Source organism: Neofelis nebulosa, chromosome 7 (assembly GCF_028018385.1).
Source record: "Neofelis nebulosa isolate mNeoNeb1 chromosome 7, mNeoNeb1.pri, whole genome shotgun sequence".
Lineage (NCBI taxonomy): Eukaryota > Metazoa > Chordata > Mammalia > Carnivora > Felidae > Neofelis > Neofelis nebulosa.
The window spans coordinates 117,461,471-117,480,764 of record NC_080788.1 but is presented as its reverse complement, the minus strand read 5'-3'; the positions used below and the strand labels follow the sequence as shown (position 1 = coordinate 117,480,764).

At 37.6% G+C, this 19,294-nt stretch overlaps 1 protein-coding gene across 10 annotated transcripts in view; it reads right to left on the bottom strand.

The window, feature by feature from the left end:
* The window catches only part of PCNX1 (pecanex 1), a 169,862-nt gene that overhangs the window by 105,261 nt on the left and 45,307 nt on the right, over positions 1–19,294 (bottom strand). For 9 of the 10 annotated variants that reach the window (XM_058739509.1, XM_058739513.1, XM_058739511.1 and 6 more), the window contains exons 3-5: positions 14,236–14,341; positions 8,759–8,804; positions 7,625–7,714 (exon numbers count right to left, since the gene is read on the bottom strand). In XM_058739509.1, coding sequence (XP_058595492.1) covers positions 7,625–7,714; positions 8,759–8,804; positions 14,236–14,341 — 242 coding nt within the window. Of the gene's footprint in view, positions 1–7,624; positions 7,715–8,758; positions 8,805–14,235; positions 14,342–18,064; positions 18,172–19,294 lie in introns of those variants that run through there. The other variant, XM_058739515.1, reaches the window with a different exon arrangement.

Below are 19,294 nucleotides of genomic sequence, written 5' to 3'. Positions count from 1 at the left end.
ACATAGGATTATATTTAAAACAGCCCTGGATTTTTTTTTTTTTTTTAAGATTTTATTTGAAGTAATCTCTACACCCAACATGGGGCTTGAACTTACCACCCCAAGATCAAGAGTCACATACTGTACTGACTGAACCAGCCAGACACCCCATAAAACGGCCCTGGACTTTTATGTGAAGTCGTTCTCTAGCTTACTAACTGGATAGCTCTGGTTTCCAGGGCCCTGGTTTCCTCATCTATAAAATGAGATCTCACTAAGTAGTACCATGAAATAATGGAGTTAATGTGCTTAGCACAAGCATTTCTTAGCATAATGCCTCGCACAATGAACTGCAGCTATCATTATTTTACCTCTCTAACACAATACAAAATTTTTGAAAAACCAATGTGATTATCTTACAAATCAAAAAAAACCTAGAGTATTTTGAAACAAAAAAATCAAAAGGCCGACCAATCCATAAAGAAGATGCAATATAATGATGTAAGATGTCTTGCTGTTCACAATGACCAAAAAAATTAAAACAACAGTTGTAGAACAAAATACTGCATTTTCTCTTTCATCATTCATGCAACAATTACAAAATGCCTCATGAAAAACTACATATCCCTATATATCTGTAAGACCATTCCTTTAACACTCCACTTAGGGAATTACCTAAGTACTATGGAATAATGACTGGAATTACCATACGTACTATGTATACAGATATAAATAAATCCACCTACCCACCTACACTGTAATTTATCTTGAAATACAGTTTGGCAATTGAACAGTACAATAGCTGACTTTTTATATACCTTTTGACAGACAAGGATGACTGAATCTGCTATTGGCTCAATAAAAAGAAAAACTATCTTATTTGTTATAACCGCATAGAAAAAATACAATTAGTAGATTCTATAGTTGACTCACACTCTTCCCAGGCAATCTCAATAATAAAAGCATACCTTCCCCCCTAAGATTAATATAAAATAAAAATGAATTACTAGAAATGTGTATGTACTTTTAAAAAATCTAAAGGTAGGGGTGCCTCAGTGGCTCATTCGGTTAAGCATCCAACTTTGGGTCATGATCTCACAGCTCATGGGTTCCAGCCCCATATCGGGCTCTGTGCTTACAGCTCAGAGCCTGGAGCCTGCTTTGGACTCTGTGTCTCCCTCTCTCTTTGCCCCTCCCCCGCTCATGCTCGCGCTCTCAAAAATAAACATTAAAAAAAAAAAAATTTTTTTTTAGAAATCTAAATCTAGACTAGATTTAAATTAAAAACTTAGAAACAGCCTCTAGAATCTACCATATAAATTGATTTATAAATGACCTATTAGGCTTTATCTTATGTTTTAAACTCTTCAACATAAGTATAAAATTCATGTTCTTTATCATTTGTCCAAAACAGCTGTCACTGTATTTGGGGTTCTGATATCTCTAAATATCAAAATTTAAAAGTTAGCATTGTATTTACTTTTTTGTAGTATTAAATTGTAAAGTTATTTCTAAAAACTCTATAATAAGCGATTATGAAATAGGATATTCACATTTCAAAGTTATGAATTTTATAGAACGAAAACTTAACAAGTAACTGAAAATCACTAACTCTAAAATATGAGAGAAGACTTAAAAAATGCTATCAAAACCAATTCCAAGACATTAACAAACCAGAAACATATTTTTCATTTAAAAAGACACACGCAAACTTACTTTAAAAGTACTTTACGTGTACTTTTTCCAATGTTGCTAAATATACCATAAAAAAATCAAATCTTGTCAGGAAATCTTAGGTGGTTTTAGGAGACTTTCAAGTAAATACGCTTTCTTAGATATTTTTCTCACTGGTAGCAATATGGTCTAAGACAGGCTCAAATCAACACAAAGAGGTACTATTTTTCATCTAATCAACCTTTTTACCAATAATTGCTACCAGTGGCATTTAGGATAAGAAAGGCACACCCACATACTGCTCATGGGGATGCACTGGCGTAATCTTCTATAAAACAATCTAGCAATGTGGCCAAAAGCCTCACAAGTGTGTACATACCCACCCATGATCAGTAATCTATTTCTAGAAATTGCTGCCAAAGGATAAAATCACCTATGTATGTAAGGTTTTAGCAAAAAATTGTTCATTTCAGGTTGTTACAAAACTTCTTAAAACATAAAAAGTATGAAAATGTCCAATAAAAAAAGGTCAAATAAATTGGATTGTCTATTAAAACATCACACAGGCACTAAAAATGTTTTCAAAGATGACATAATGAAGTGAGAAAATACTTGAGTGAAAATGATGGCACTATATAAAAAGAATGGTTCCAATCTGTAAGAGTTAAAAAGAATATTAAGAGTATATTTGCATATATGTGTAGGAATATTAAAAGTAATATACCATATTTAGCCATAAAAAGGAATAAAGTCCTGTTATATGCTACAACATGCTAAGTCAAGGAAGCCAGACACAAAAAGCCACCTATTATATAATTCCATTTATATGAATGTCCAGAAGAGGCAATAGAGACAGAAAATAGACCAGTGGTTGCCAGGGGCTGGTTGAAGGAGGAAATGGGAGTATCGTGGGTATGGGTTTTTTTTTTTTTTTTTTTTTTGTGGGGTGACAAGAATGTTCTAGAATTGGACAGTGGTGATAAGTGCACACTAACTACTAAATACTAAAACTCACTGAATTGTACACTTTAGAAGAGTGAATTTTAAAGTACATGAATTATATTACAATACAAAAATAATTTTAAAAAGTGATACACCAAAAAATAAAGTTATGTCAGTGCCAAAAATGTGAATTATTTTCTTCATATTAACTGTCTTTTCTAAAATTAACATATGTCACTTTTATAAACAAAAACCACATTTTCCTCCTTTCTTCTGGATCATCTCCATCAGTTATAAGAAACAAGCTGTTATTTCTCTTACATGTCCTTAGAAAATCCAAATCTCTCCTTTATCCTCACCTTCCCCTGCTGGCTTTCACCCTGAGTCACTGATCCCCTTTACACAAATTCACCAAAAGTAGTCTGTATTCACTCTTTTCAGTTCTCCTCCTCTAATTCTCTCCTACAGGTACTCTGACCCCCCTCCATGAATGTGCTTATCAAGGTCACCAACAATCCAATGGCCAAGTCTCAGCCTCATATCACCTGACCCATGGGCACTGTTGGACAAAGCTGAGCACTCCAGTCTCCTTGAAAATCCGGGATACAGCACTCTAGGCCTTCCTTGCACCTCACCCGCTGTTCCTACAGGTTCTCCTGCACCTATTACACTGGACTGGCTCAAAGCTCAATCCCTGGAACTTTTCAGTTTTCCATATACACTCCCTCTTTTCTACATCTCATCCAGTGTTCTGGTCCCACGATAACTAAAATTCAGAAGTACTTGTAATTAGCTTCCTCCATCTTTTACCCAGCGCCCACATTCAGATGGGAATAGGGTAAAGTACTGATCTTGGGTAGGGAAAAAATGGGAGCGGCCGGAGAGGGAAATTGGAGATAAGCCCTTCTTAAAAGCAAAAAATGAGAGCACACGTCCCCTCATCCTAGTTCATTCTCAGTCACGTCCATAAAATGAGTGCCAACTAATCAATAACTGCTAACCAACTAAATGCTGCTGCTCTGTAAACCCAAACCAGCCAGAGAGCTGGAAGAGCCCCAAGTGATAATTAAGCCAGAGTAAGCAACTGCCACTAGGTGGTGCCAAATTGTAGCCATGACCAACAAATTTGGATCAGGGAGCCTGAACTCCATGCAGGCTTGCCAGTTACTTTATGAACTTCATGATAACCCAACCCACAGTTAACATGACACCCCCGCCCCCCGCTTTTTTTTTTTTTTTTAATTTATACACTGAAAACTCACGAATTTAAAACCTCAACCCGGACTTCATACCTGAAATCCAGACCTACCCTAATTAACTACTAATTGTTGCCACTTAGAGGTCTAACAGCATCTCATACCTGATATGCCCAAAACTGAACTCCCCATCTTACCCTCCTCCTGCTCTCCCTACTCCTAAATCTGTTCCTTCTCAGCCTTCTCCCTTTCCATCCTCCCTGTCACTTAACCCAAAAACCTTACAGTCATCCATGAGTACTATTTCTCTTACAGGATATATCCTAATCCATCAACATCAACATATCCTGTCCCTAATATCTTCTACACACCCAATCAGACTGCTTCTCACTGTCCTGCTCCGTGCCTTGGATTACTGCAATCATCTGGTAGCTGAGCTTCTGCTCCAGCCTCTGCCCCTTTTAACGTTTTTTATTTATTTTTGGGACAGAGAGAGACAGAGCATGAACGGGGGAGGGGCAGAGAGAGAGGGAGACACAGAATCGGAAACAGGCTCCAGGCTCCGAGCCATCAGCCCAGAGCCTGATGCGGGGCTCGAACTCACGGACCGCGAGATCGTGACCTGGCTGAAGTCGGACGCTTAACTGACTGCGCCACCCAGGTGCCCCCAGCCTCTGCCCCTTTTAATCATAGCCACAGTGATTCTGTTAAAATGTAATTCAGATCATGACACTCCCTCTGCTCAATACCCTTTAGCAGTTCCTAATCTCACTGGGAATTAAAACCACAATTTTTTTTTAATGTTTATTTTTGAGACAGAGACAGAGACAGAATGCAAGTGGGGGAGGGGCAGAGAGAGAGGGAGACACAGAATCTGAAGCAGGCCCCGAGCTGTCAGCACAGAGCCCGACACGAGGCTCGAACTCAGGAGCTGTGAGATCATGACCTGAGCCGAAGTAGGACGTTCAACCAACTGAGCCACCCAGGTGCCCCTAAAACACAATCTTTAAAGTATCTTATAAGACTATACAGTTTGTAGTCTCACTTACTTCACACCAGCCCCACTATTTCTCAAACCTGACAGGCATGTTGTTACTTTAGGACTTTTGCCTGTGCTGTTACTCTTGCATAGAGACAGCTCATTCCCACCCCCCCCCCCCCCCGAATATCCTGATAGCTCACTCCTTCACCTCCTTCAGGTCTTTGCTCTCAGCGAGGCTTTTCTTTGACCACTCTATTTACACTTAAATCCTCCCAACCCCCACCACTCCATATATATTTGATTGATACTAGTATGATTCCATACTAATAAGTATGGAAGCCACATAAGAGTAGAATTTTTTGTCTGTTCACTGATTTATTTACAGTACTTAGAATGGTGCTCAGAGCGTGTAATAAGCACTGAACAGTATCTGTTAAATGTTATCTATGTGTGTTATCTATCTGTCAAATTTTCAATGTTGTCATATTAAAATGTTACACGATAGATGTTACAAAACTATATAAAAGTGGTGTAACAACAATTAAAAGCATGATTCAAAACTAGATTTCAATTCTAGGACTGCCACTTTGTAGCTGTGTGACTTTAGTCAGGTTTTTTATAACTTCTCTTTTCGCCATGATATGTCCATCTGTAATGTGAGAATCACATTAACATCAAACGCTTACAGTGAAGATTAACTGTGTGAATGCGTATGAAATGCTTAAAAGAAGACCTAAACCAGAAGTTGACAAACTAAGACCCATGGAGCCAATTTGGCCTTCTGCCTACTTTGAACAAGGTTTTAGTGTAATACAGCCATGCTCACTCATTTATGTGCTGTTTATGGCTCCTTGAGTTCTACAATGGCAGTTGAGTAGTTGCAAGAGAGACCATATGGCCTATGAAGCTATCTGACCATTTACGGGAAGTCTGCTGACTCCTAGTATATATTAATAGTGTGCGCTCAGTGAACGTTAGACATCACTAACTATGTCAGTATGTTATCTGCAGAGTAGGTTTGTGTGCATGTAATTGCCAACCCAATAGATTACAAAATTCTTGCTCATGCATGGTACTTCCCAGATACAAAACAAAGAAATATGACCCATAAATGCAGCAGCACTAGCCCCTCTAAGATCATTACCTAATTTTTGAGACGTTCTGATTACATATCACAGAAAGGGATACTGTAATTCTCAAACTGATCAATTCGCCTTCACCTTTTATAAGAAGATAGTTTCTTTATTATACAGTATGTTTAGAAAGTTTAGAGGGGAGGGGTATGTTGGGAGGGATAGTCCACAAAAGCAAATAAATGATGGGGTACTGCAATTCCAAAAAGCAGAGTGACAGCATGATAAACTTACGTTCCAAGTACAGGAACAAAACACACTTGTAAGAACTAGACCTGGGTAAAACACTAAATTAAGAGGAAAATGTCATAATTTGGTGATCAATTTGTAGCTACATAAATTTCATAATTTAAAATATATTTTCTAATGTTTGTTTATTTTTGAGAGAGATAGAGACAGAGCAGGAGCAGGGGAGGGCAGAGAGAGAGGGAGACACAGAATCCGAAGCAGGCTCCAGGCTCTGGGCTGTCAGCACAGAGCCCAACACGGGGCTCAGACTCGCAACCTGCAAGATCATGACCTGAGCTAAAGCCAGACTCTTAACCAACTGACCACCCAGGTGCCCCATCATAATTAAGAACAGGAAATTTATCAGCTTGCCTGCCTTCTGAAAATCACTCATAGGCTAATAAAAACAAAAGGCTGGAAATAGGAAAACAGGTTTGTGTCTGAGTATGTAACTTGGGATAATCTCCATTTGAAAACAGGATAACATATCCATCCTTTCATGTTTGAAAATTAATAATGAAACATAAAAATGTGGCAGTTCTTAAAAAAAAAACAAACTCCATTAAATCCAAAATACTCATTTATAATGAAATTGAACAAAGGCAGGGAGAAATCACTTAAACCCCAAATTTCTATTAAAAATCTGCTACAGGAGGCACCATGTTGGAGGCAGACATAGTTTCTCTGTAAGTCCAACAGCAAATTATTTCTCTGCCCAAACATACTGTTAGGCTAAGACCTGAAGCAATTGACAATTAGGGGTCACACTAGATGGAAAACAACAGTTTCACAAGTAGGTTACTAAACCAGGCAAGAAGCTCTGACCCACTAGACTAGCAGATTATCTCCCATCTCATACTCACTCCAGGGCACATGCTCAGAAAATTTTTCCCTCCATGTCTACTTGGCAGAACACGGGTCAGTGAATTCCAGAAAGCAAAAAGTACTTATAGGGGCGCCTGGGTGGCTCAGTCGGTTATGCGTCCAACTCTTGATCTCGGTCTATTACGCATCCAGGTCATGATCTCACAGTTCGTGAGTTTGAGCCCTCATCGAGCTCTGCGCTGCGTAGAACCTGCTTAGGATTCTCTCTCTCTCTCTCTCTCTCTCTCTCTCTCTCTCTTTCTCTCTCTCTCTCTCTCTCTCTCTCTCCCCCCCCCTCTCTCTCTCTCTCTCCTTCTCTCTCTGCCTGTCCCCAGTGCATGCATGTGCACTTGTTCTCTCAAAAAATAAATGATTTTTTTAAAAAACCTTTACAAAAATTAAAAAAATAAAAGTACTTACAACACTGTTTTACTATTATTCAAGTTAAGAATTTTATTTTAATTCTTCTTCAAAATATCATATTAATTTGTTATAAACTTATTACATGTTCTGAGTACCATTCTAAGTACCGTAAATAAATCATACTAGTATCAATCAAACATATTCTACAAAGTCATCCTGGACCCCATAATATATGGTATCAGTGTCAAGTATAATGTTCTTACCTTGTTCTTCACTTCCTTCCTTACAAAGACTAGAGCTCTGGCCCAGACTTAAACTAATATCATCAGAAGTCTTAGCGGTGTCTGTGTCTCCTACAAAATTAAGAGAAACGTGTAAGCACATTATATTAAAAGCAAAGGCTGTACGGTGTGGCATAACCAGAAAGGATGTCAACTACACTAATTTCCTATGTACTGTACTGGTACACGATAGCTACTAGAGCAGTTTTTGTTTGTATGGGTTACAATAATGGAAGATCACTGAACAGGAAGCATCACAGACTATCAAACCACATCTTTATTCTCACAGCACTATAAGGCAAGTAATAAGGAAACCTTCACACTGCTAATAAAACTTCCTTTAAAAAGAAGCAATTTTCGGGGCACCTGGGTGGCTCAGTCGGTTGGGCGTCCGACTTCGGCTCAGGTCACGATCTCGCAGTCTGTGAGTTCGAGCCCCACGTCGGGCTCTGTGCTGACTGCTCAGAGCCTGGAGCCTGTTTCAGATTCTGTGTCTCCCTCTCTCTCTGCCCCTCCCCCGTTCATGCTCTGTCTCTCTCTGTCTCAAAAATAAATAAACGTTAAAAAAAAAAAAATTTTTTTTTTAAATAAAAAGAAGCAATTTTCTAAAAGAAATGTAAAGTTTGCAATAACAACTTGAAACAATATAAATTTCCTCCCCAGAGATAATTATAAAAAGTCCCCTAAAAAAGTATAGGGAAAAAATATGAATTTACCTGAAATAGATGTATGTAATATGTATATATAAAAGACTCTCCCTCTTTTTTACTGTCTCATTTGTGCCCAATTTAAAGGTTTCACATAAAATTACTTAGTTTTCCACACCTCACCAAAACCCATGAAAGTATTGTCCTTCAAGGCAAGGAAGTTTCTTATAAAGCAAAACTTACAATTCATGCAATGTAATGCAAATGTTCAAATATATTTGTGAGATTTGGATGATGAAAGGAGAACCAAATTTAAATCAAGTAACCTTTAATACAAGATACATAACTGTATCTACAAAATAATTTCAAGAATTTTTCATTACATGTGAATACACAGTACTGTTATCTTTATTACATCCAAAAATGAAATGGAAAGTCACAGGCAACTTTCAACTTAGATAATGTCTACCTTTAATAGTTGCTGCTGTTCCAAGACGAGAGGAACCAGATCCAATCTGAAAATATGATATTAAAACTAATTAAAATGCTATATATCATTATCAATATAGACTAGCAAATTATCAAGCAAAACTTTCATATTATTAAAACATGCTATCAGTTACTTTTATCAATATTAAAAGATCCCCGTTGGGCATGTTCTATCAGAGCCACATAACCTATTTGTTGTAGCACATTCTGCATATATATTACAGATGTGCCAGGGCACTGATCGAATCCCTCTGCGTGCTTAGAATTGATGGGCCCACAGACCAGGATGCCTCCAACATCAAGCAATCTATGTCATACAATTACCACCATTTTTTATATTGCATCATGACATGTTCATATTATAAACAAAAGCAAAACTGGGTGTTGAGTCTACCTGAAACAAATGCCCTTATCAGGGTATATAAAAGGAAGGTTCTGGACAAAGCATTCACATATGCTACAAAGAGCAGCGTAAATCTTGTCAACTTGTTAGTGTATCAATATGAACTTTCCTGAGTGCTAGACAAAAAGTAAGTAGTACTTCTTTGTAGACTGCTACTAACATCTTTAAAAAGAAAAAAACTAAGGAATCCATGAAAAATGACTTTTTAGCACCAGTTGTAAACAGAAAACTAAAATCTATTGAGTTTTTAATGCTTATATTCCAGATGATAGAACACTCCTCTAAAATCTCAGTCATCATTCATTACACTACCATAAAAATCATATAAACAAATACCAAAAATTCCATAAACACATTAGGGAAACCAAACATAACAACATGACAGTTACTAAATCCGCAAGTCCTAGCAACTTTCTATAACCTGTTTTTAAGAGATATTAAAAGAACATAGTCAAGCAAATTTAATATTTTAGAATAAAATTAAGAATATTCATTTAATACTTTGCATTTTACCAAATCTTTCCTTTCAATGAATCAACTGACTAGGCGTGTAAAATAAGAAATTTGCTCAAAATGTAAGTCAATATTGAGTTTGAAAGGGCATGAGGATGGCAATTAAATGGTGTATATGTATGTAAAAACCCACTGTCCTGTACACTTAAGAAGTGTATACTATGCTGCATAATAGTTATATGTCAGTGAAAAAGTAAGTAAAAAAAAAAAAAAGCAAATACAAACAGGTTAGAACTACTAATTCTTGATGTGGCCAATAAAAAAAAATAAGTTTTGCAACATTTTTAAACAATTTATTAAGCTTGAGTCTCCTGATTTTTCCTTATCTTTGTTTTCAATTAGCCATAAAAAGCTCTGCAGTTAGAAAAAGATGTGAAAAACAAAGTTTCATTCTTACCACACCCGCTAGATAAGTTATAGAATTCATATGTTATTTTCAACTAGAGTAATAAACACATTATTCCCTAGATAGAAAAACAAGTAATAAACAAAAACCCCACTTTATGCACACCCTTCTACAAACTTAAACTTAAAAAAAAACTTTTGGGGGCACCTGGTGGTTCAGTCACCTTGAGCATCCAACTCTTGATTTTGGCTCAGATCATGATCCCAGCCCCATGTCAGGAGGCTGCTTAGGATTCTCTCTTCCCCCTGTCCCTCTCTCCCACTCACGCACACGCTCGCTCTCTCTCTCAAAAAAAAAAAAAAAAAAAAAAAAAAGCCAAGTCAAGGTTCACATCACCTCTTTCTATTAAAAAAAAAAAACAAAACTTGAATATGATTATGGTAGTCATTTGGTCACAACCACAGAAGTGTTCCTTTTTGTTTTCTTAACAAGATTCCCACTTTGCTCAGATGCCGAGTATCCATCTTTTGATCTCTGAGAAGGGGGCCCAGTCTCCAGTCTAGGGGTACGCCTTGGTTCCTGGTCAATGAACACAGGCAAGAGTCTGTGGGAGGGCTTCAGGGAAAGATCTCTGCATGTCTGAGGAGACAATCGAGGACAACTCTGCACACAGTGCCCCCTGATTCTTACTTTCCAGCAGGGTCATAACTAAAGCTGCTGTGCTCATTCTGCAACCCTGAGGGAAAAGCCAGCCCAAGTCCTAACATTACTGAGCTGAACAAATGCCACACAGCCCCCTCCATACCTGGATGACAAACATAAACTCTTATTTAAGTCACTTAACTAGGTGAGTTCTATTACTTGCTGGCTTAATGGACAGAATGGATGATTATATTTTATTCTTCATGTTTTCCTGCATTATTTAAATTTATCCCCCCCAAAATATCAGAATTGGGACTATTTACATATGAAACAGGGGATTGAGAAAATGAACATCCAAATAGGAGTACATCCAAATAGGAGAATGCATTCCCCAAAATGTCATTGTAGAAAAACACTTAATGACATTAATATTCATGATACAGTCAATAAAGAAAATCAAGTTCCAAACAGCATGCATACTATAATCCCACCTTTTTTAAAAATGGTTTTTGATTATGACATTATGGATGATTTTTATTTCCTTCTGTTTGCTTTCCCTCACTAGCTATTTTTGTAAAAATGAACACATTTAGAAAATGAAAAATTGAAGGGAAAAAAAGTAGTCTGCACAAACCAAAAGGGTCCGGTTGTTTCTTCTCTTTTGTAAATGCCATAGGAAAGGTCAGGAAGGATTATGGGTGTCTGAGAAAAAAATTTCTTCCAATTAAAGAACAATCAGGCAAGGCCACCTCCTCCGTGCAGACTTTGCCCCTTCTTCCAGCTGGAAACAAATTATTTTCTCCTCTAAAATCATTATCCCCTTTTCTGTACCATTCCTATGACAATTATTACTTTGCATCTTATATTTATATTTCCTTGGTAACATATGTCATGTTTCTGACTTTGGTTATTTATGGCAAATCTACTACGAAACTGTCAAGTCTCTGAGGGTAAGACCCCCTCCCCACTCCATTCAAGTAAACTGACTTGAAAGGTATCTGGCACTAAAATATATGAAGGAAGACCAGTGACAAAAGGAAAGAGAGGGAGAGGGAGGTAGGGAGCAGTAAAAAAAACAAGAAAAAAGAAAGGGAAGGGAAACAGAGGGTAGATGATGGAAGGGAGACAAAGGTAGAAGTGGCAAGAAGGAAACAATGATAATAACAACTGAGTTAGAGCCACTACGCTCCAGTTCACTACCTAGTACTGAGGACATTCACGCAAATAACTAAGATCAGGTGTAATAAATGCTACATAATAAAATATGTACAAGAAATATAGTATGTCTTCTGGTAATATGGCTACCAGTATACAAAAAGGCGGTAACAATAATTATGCCAACCATTCCTTTTGTTAGGATAATACTAGAACACCAAAATCCATGTAGCACAATAACTTCCAACATTTGCCAATTTTTATTCAAGAGTTAATGCTTTAAGGAAAACCAAATCAGGCAAGCCATGCATTTGTCTGCAGACAAGCTTTAATAACACTCAGGATGGGAGTCCCTGCATAAGCCATGGTAGAGTTACTGAAAGGGCCATACCCTTTCAACTGTCCTGCTGAAAGAAATGATAAAAAGTTTGGCTCTCCAAAAGATTGTGGGGAAAACACAGGCTCGCTCCCTAGTAATCTTACATTGCCAACACGTGTTAGTATGAACAAAGGCCAGACTTAGTTAAGCACAGAAAACATGCAGCCATATTTAAGGGCTAAGTCATTTCATTTCGGAAAGAGACACAGAAAGCCAGGCTAACCAAGAGAGGGTTAAGGATAGCAACATTTTTCTTTAAAACTGGTATTGTAAAAACCGAAACTTGAAAGGTATGAACCTAATTAAAATGTCACAGTCCTTTTCCATAATGTTCTGTGTGTGTGTTTAACTCTGACATTTCCCATCTGCTTGTTATGGAAAGAATTCAATACTACACTACATTCAATCACAAGTAAAACTGCAACCAAAAATTCACCCACTTGGAAGTTTAAATGGTGAAATACAATTCAAATAGAGGCAAATCTTCTACACAAGACCCTATTCAAGGTTTTTTTGATTCACAGAATATGGTGTTTTTCCTAATACTGTTCTGAGATAATGTAGGGTTAAACAATGTGGAACAGCAGAATACTGTGGGGCAGTCAGGATAATTAGGTCTGCTACTTGTTCCTTTCTTAAATGAACAGCCAGGTCCGATTCTACCTCTAAAGTTCTACTATCTATGTAGATAAAGATAATTAGCACCTATTCACTGAAAGTCAACTCTGCACAAGGCGGTCTATTAGCCAGGGGAGGAAAGAAGACAGTCTGCTCTGTAGAGGCTTACAGACTGCCACATATGATCACATACCAAATCCCAAGTGCTAAATAAACACATCAGTAAGTGCTCCACATGCAAGAGACAGAGGCAATACCACAAGGTCTCTGAAAATCTTGAGAAACAGGGGATGGCTCTAACAAAAGTTAGAGTTAGTCCAGGAAGTTAAAACAAACAAAACAAAAACCTAAGTCTGTGGAGCAGAAAGGAGGAAGAGTGATTTCAACCCCCAAGTAGAGTAGTAGAACAGCACAAAGACTGAAGTGAAAATCAAGAAGTGAGATCTAGACCCTAATACAAATCCGCGGTCTCTTCTTCTCCATAATGAAAAGGCTGACATAAAATAATAACCTATTACAACCCATAGTTATCTGAAGTTCTACTACAACAAGACTTCGAAGCTTCTGGCTAAGTTTCCCCTCTTATGCTTATGCAGTGTTACTCTAGCTAGCAGGCTCGTCTGCTGAGAGGGCAGGCGGGAATAAGTAGGACTTGGATTAGTGTGGGTGACGTTTAGGATGAAAGAGAGGAACGCAGCAGCAAAGGCCCGGCCGGGGTTACACACAATGACAGTACAGCAGGCATCAGTCACCCTTTGAGAGCATACTTTCAGAGTTACTATTTTAAGTTAAAAGTTACAGAATGGAAAGACATTAAAACTGGCAAAAGCAGATCTGTATTCTACATCTCACTCTACCACTAACACCTCGAACAGCAAGATTTTGAGAAAGTTTTTTTATTAAGTATAATCAACATACATTCTATCTCTTTCAGGTGTATGACACACTGATTCAACAATTCTACACGTTACTCAGTGCTCACCACGGTTAAGTGTAGATTTTTAAAAATTTAATTTTTTTTTTCCATGTTTAAGCTAGGAATAACCCCAGACATCTATACCCTTCCGATACAAAAAAAAAAAAAAAGTGAAGGTAAATGAGACTGTGAAAGCCAGGACCTGATTTTCCTAAGGGCACTCAGCACAACTGTTGTGATCAAAACTACTGCAGGCAATGGCAGTTGCTGAGTAGTTTTGCTGAGCATGCTGCATGCTCAGCAAAAATGGACTTGATTAATGTGAAAATTCAGTTAAAAATAAGAATACTAACAAAAGATATTAATAAACAATCAAAAATGTATTAATCAGCAAGATAAACCCCAACACCAATGGACTATTACAGACAGAATTGCTTGAGACCACCCTCAGGAGGAGGGAAAAAGACAAAACAGCAGGTTCCCACCTGGTTACTTGGATCTAGGCCAGCATAAGAATTTCTTGAACTGCAACCAACTGGGGGTGTGGCTTCTCGAATGAACTCAGACATTTCAATCCCTCCACCAGGATCGCTGTGGGGAACATTGAGAAAAAGAGAGTAACTGTCATTATTCTGCCACCAACGGTTTTTTTTATTATTTTTAAGTTATTATACCTTTTTCTATAAAACTAAACTATACTAATTTCTAACAGAGAATATAGCAATTTAAAAAAAGATCATTCTTCATTCCTAAATCTTATAGTCTGAACTATTTTATAACCACATCACTACTTGAAAATCTTTAAAACTCTCACCCAATCCAATATTAGAAAGCAGCCTTAATGACAATTATAGACACTAAATATAGCACGTATTTTATGACTTGTGCCATAAAACCACTCTAGCAAAGACACGATTTGCCTTTTGCTCCCCAAGAGCAAGGAGAAACCGGCCATGGCAAACCCAGAAAGTAATCACATCTTAGACTACCAATCTCTAAGAGCACAGTCTCACTGAGCTGCAAGATACTGATCAACACGCAAAAGAACAGTCAGCCTTATCAAACTACCTCTATCTGTAGTTTTTAAGTTAACAGCATTTAACTGCAATACTAACTTGTTTTACAGAAGTAGAAAGCTAAGATTTTAAGTTTTGTATAGAGTTAGAAGGCTTAAGTTTAAGAAGTAAAACGATGGGGCACCTGGGTGGCTCAGTCGGTTAAGCATCTGACTTCGGCTCAAGTCATGATCTCACAGTTTGTGGGGTCAAGCCCCGTGGCTATCAGCCCAGAGCCTGGAGCTTGCTTCAAATTCTGTGTCTCCCTCTCTCTCTGTCCCTCCCCTACTCTCACTCTGTCACTGAGTCTCTCAAAAATAAATAAACATTAAAAAATTTTTTCTAATAAGTAAATAAATAAAAATGAAATGATGTGATGTGGTAAAACAGGTATTAGACAAGAGAGAAAAGCACTAAGTTCAAAGAACTGAAGAAGTCTACATACAGTACTTAAAGACAAGAGGATCCCCAAATTAGGAAAAAACATCACACCAAATTTCAAAAAGCTTAGAAAGTTTTATAATAAGGTTCCTTAGGAACATAACTTTTAGAACAACTCAGGCCTAAGTTACCATAATCTTATTTTTTGCCCAAAGTTTTTTACTCATTCTACTTGGTACATACAGAGGAAACACTCGATAAACTTTGAAGTTATTATTATCAGGGATGAAAGTTCTAGTATTTTATAGTAGATATAAAACCATCCTGCCACCCACCATCTAGTTCAATCATCTGGTTAACAATAACACCAAAAAACAACCCAAAATTCTTCTGGTGAGCCACCTCATCCCAAACTCTCATATGGTTTTGGGTGATGTTAACCACGTACTCTCAGGTTTAGGTGGGGAGCACCGCTGGCCAGAGTCGATCAGCACGTTCCGTTCTTTTGCTCACAGAACTTAGTTCCAGAATAAGCACAGGACCCAACTCAGGTTAGTATGAATCAGGCCGGGGGGGGGGGGGGGGGGGTGTTCTACTGTTAAGAGAGGATATTTCTCTATACCTGCTAGTCTTAATGCTGAGATGATTTAAGGCCTGGGGCTGCTGCAGCCATTTTATAACCATAAGGGGAGACGCTAAGAAACCAAGTGAACAAAAGGAGCCCAGCCTGGTAAAGATAAGTCAGGTCATGAAGTGACTGAAACTGCACCTTGCCAATTTGAAGACACCCCTCACACGTAGACTTTTCAGTAACGTGTGCCATAAATCCCCATAAGCCTATTTCAATGAGGTATTCTGACAGCTGCGATCAAAAGATACAGGCAAAACAGAATTCACTAGCCAGTATACCTTCCATTTAATAAGTATTTATCACTACAGCTGTTTAAATTCTAGCAAATTTTTATTAATGCTCTCATAACCATCCTGTCCCTGGTTACTTAATGGGTTCCTAACTCTATCATGTTCACTAAAGAAAATTAGCTTTCTAACTTGCTATCCGTGTATAGAAATAAAACATACCGGAACGCAGGTACAAAGGTGACAGCCAATTCAGCACGCAAACATACAGACATGGAAAAAGTGAAACGTGCTCAGCTTTGTTAGCTGTTTGGTGTCAATCCATACAAGACATGTAGGCCAGAAGGAGAAACCGCTAACTGGGCAACATCGTTAAGTGATTTACAGACCGCTATCACCACCCTGAATGAGTGGGGAGGACTAACCAGCAACCACTGTTCTCTCCACCAGAATCCATTCTCTAAGTCACATCCCACGGAAATCAGAAGATGGAGAGCAGATGGAAATCATAAGGTGAGGATTAAGGAATAAAATATTCAACCCCAGAGAAAGGTTGGAGAGCCCTCATCTTGCCCAGTTTATATACATCAACTGTACCGGTAAACAATTCACATTATCATTCAATTCATCCATTTAAACTCTGCAAATCAATAGTTTCTAACACATTCATCAAGTTATACAACTATCACCACAATTAATTTTAGAACATTTGTATCACCTTATTAACAAACCCCTTCACTGTTACCTCCCCACCCCCCTTCCCATCCACCCCCAGCCTTACATAGCTAGGAATCTGTTTTCTGTCTTTCTAGAGTTGCCTATTTTGCACATTTTATATACATGGAATCATAATACGTGTGGTCTTTGTGACTGGCTTATTTCACCTAGCATAACGTGTTCAAGGTTACTCCAAGTTGTAGCAACTATCAGCACTTCATATTTTTATGGCCTAATAATACTGCATTGTTTGGACAGGACACATTTTGTTTACTCATTCATCAGCTGATGGACAATATTACTTAGTTTTAGATACCACTTCTGACAATAGATACAAAAGATTACAATCTGAAGTTATTATAAATAACAAATAAAAGCAAATATTTACTAAGTACTTAATACATTCCAGTCATAGGGGCACATGCTTTATTTGCATTTTCTCACAGAATATCCTCCTAAAATCTACAATATAAATACGATTATTCTCATTTTACAGATGAAAAACTGAAAACCAAAAGGTGTAAAAACCTGTCAGAGGAGTAAACGACATAAGCTGAGTCACTGGTATATGCAGTTCAGGTGGGAAAGGAGGACACAAATAATATTTACACAGTACTCTACAATGTGTTATATCTGTTCTTTTCCCCCCACACACCTTAATGTAGGTTCTCATGGCCAGTGAGAATTAAGACAAGATCTGAACATCTTGTCTGTATAGCTTTGAAGTCCACTCGAAGACACCAATACTTGCCTTTCAAAAAACAAGCACTGAAGTTCTCCTTCCAGTTCAAAGCCAAAAATGAACACCACTGTCTAAACAAAGATTTCTTAATCTCAGCACTACTGACATTTTGGGCCACTTGGTTCTTGATTGTGGGGGACCATCTTGCGCACTGTAGGACAGTTAGCAGCATCCCTGGCCTCTACCCACTAAATGCCAGCAGCATTTCCCTAGTTGTGATAAACAAAAAATGTCTCCAAATATTGCCAAATGTCTCCTTAAGGGTAAAATCGCCCCCAGTTGACAAACAATGATCCAGAGCAAATGCCCAATGGCCAACACAGAGAGAGAAGCAGGAATTGAAGGGAGCAAAAAGGATGAATGAAAAAATGGACAGCGATTTTTGTAACAAAATAATCCTCTAGCAAAATTACTATACCTCTCTTCTCTACAAATTCAGAAGTAGAACTTTTAGCCAGCTGTCGCTGTCCTAAATATAGCTAAACACACAAAACGGCTGAGTAAGAGTTTTCTTTATTAGCAAACTTGCAGATTTTCGGCAATGGCAATTTCAGCACATACCTGGAAAGTATAGTAGTTTACAATTCTCACAGAGGCAAAGTGGTCTACTGCAGTAAGCAATACACCAAATTCAGGGAATCTCTACCTTTATGCCTTAATTTCCCCATCTGTTAAAAAAAAAAAATACCAGGTACACGGAGAGGCAGAAAAGCAGAAGGGGTCTAATCTGAATTATAAAGGAGACTTCACAAACTAATTTGTTGGTTATTAGTATCATTAATTGCTCAGGCTTTAATCAAAAACTTCACAGTACCATTTCAGTACTAAATTTACAAATCTAATCTAAATTACAATGATGTTCATAAAAATATAATAAAAACAAAATCCTTAAACAAAATAAATCTTCAAACACTTTAGCCTAAAATTTACCTACAGTTTAAATGGATCCTTAATTTCCAATATTTGAAGCGTTACGGCCATGAAAAACAGAAAATATGGTCTCCGATATATTTGTATTCCAGTCCTGAAATCGTATTGGAATCCAATGCGAAACATTAGAAGTGTAATACAAACATTAATGACTTTGACTCTTTTTCTAAGATAAAGATTTAATAAGCATTTTGAACTGCTGTCCCAGAGCCAATGAAAACCATAAGGCTCAAGTAGTCCTACTATCTTCATTCAGTCATGCAACAAATTGACAACTATATTGTACCAAGCACAGTGAAAGGCTCTGGAAATAAAGTATTTTCCTGTTCATTTCTTCTCTTCAGAACAGAATGTGAAAGTCCCAAGTGGGAGGGTGGGGAAAACATGTCAAGAACAAAAATCTACAACAAAGATCTCATTTAATGGTGAAACTTTAAAAACACTATTTAAGGTTAGAAAAAGACAAGGATGTAAGCCAATACTATTTCATTTTAACAATGTGTTAGAAATCATAGTCAATGTAAAAGTTAAATAGGGAGTGGCTCAGTCAGTTGAGCATCTTAACTTTGGCTCAGGTCAAGATCTCACGGTTCATGGGTTCGAGCCCCGTATCGCACTCTGTGCTGACAGCACAGGATTCTGTGTCTCCCTCTCTCTCTGCCCTTACCCCACTCATGCTCTGTCTCAAAAATAAATAAACATTGGGAAAAAAAAGTAAACTGCTATATTTAAAAAGGTAATTATAAAGGAGTTTTATAATAGAAAAGCTGTAAAATAATTTGGCAAATTTAACAAAAGCTATGCAAGCCTTTTAATGGAGCAATGATAAATCTTTATTGAAAGCTATTAAAGAAGATTAAA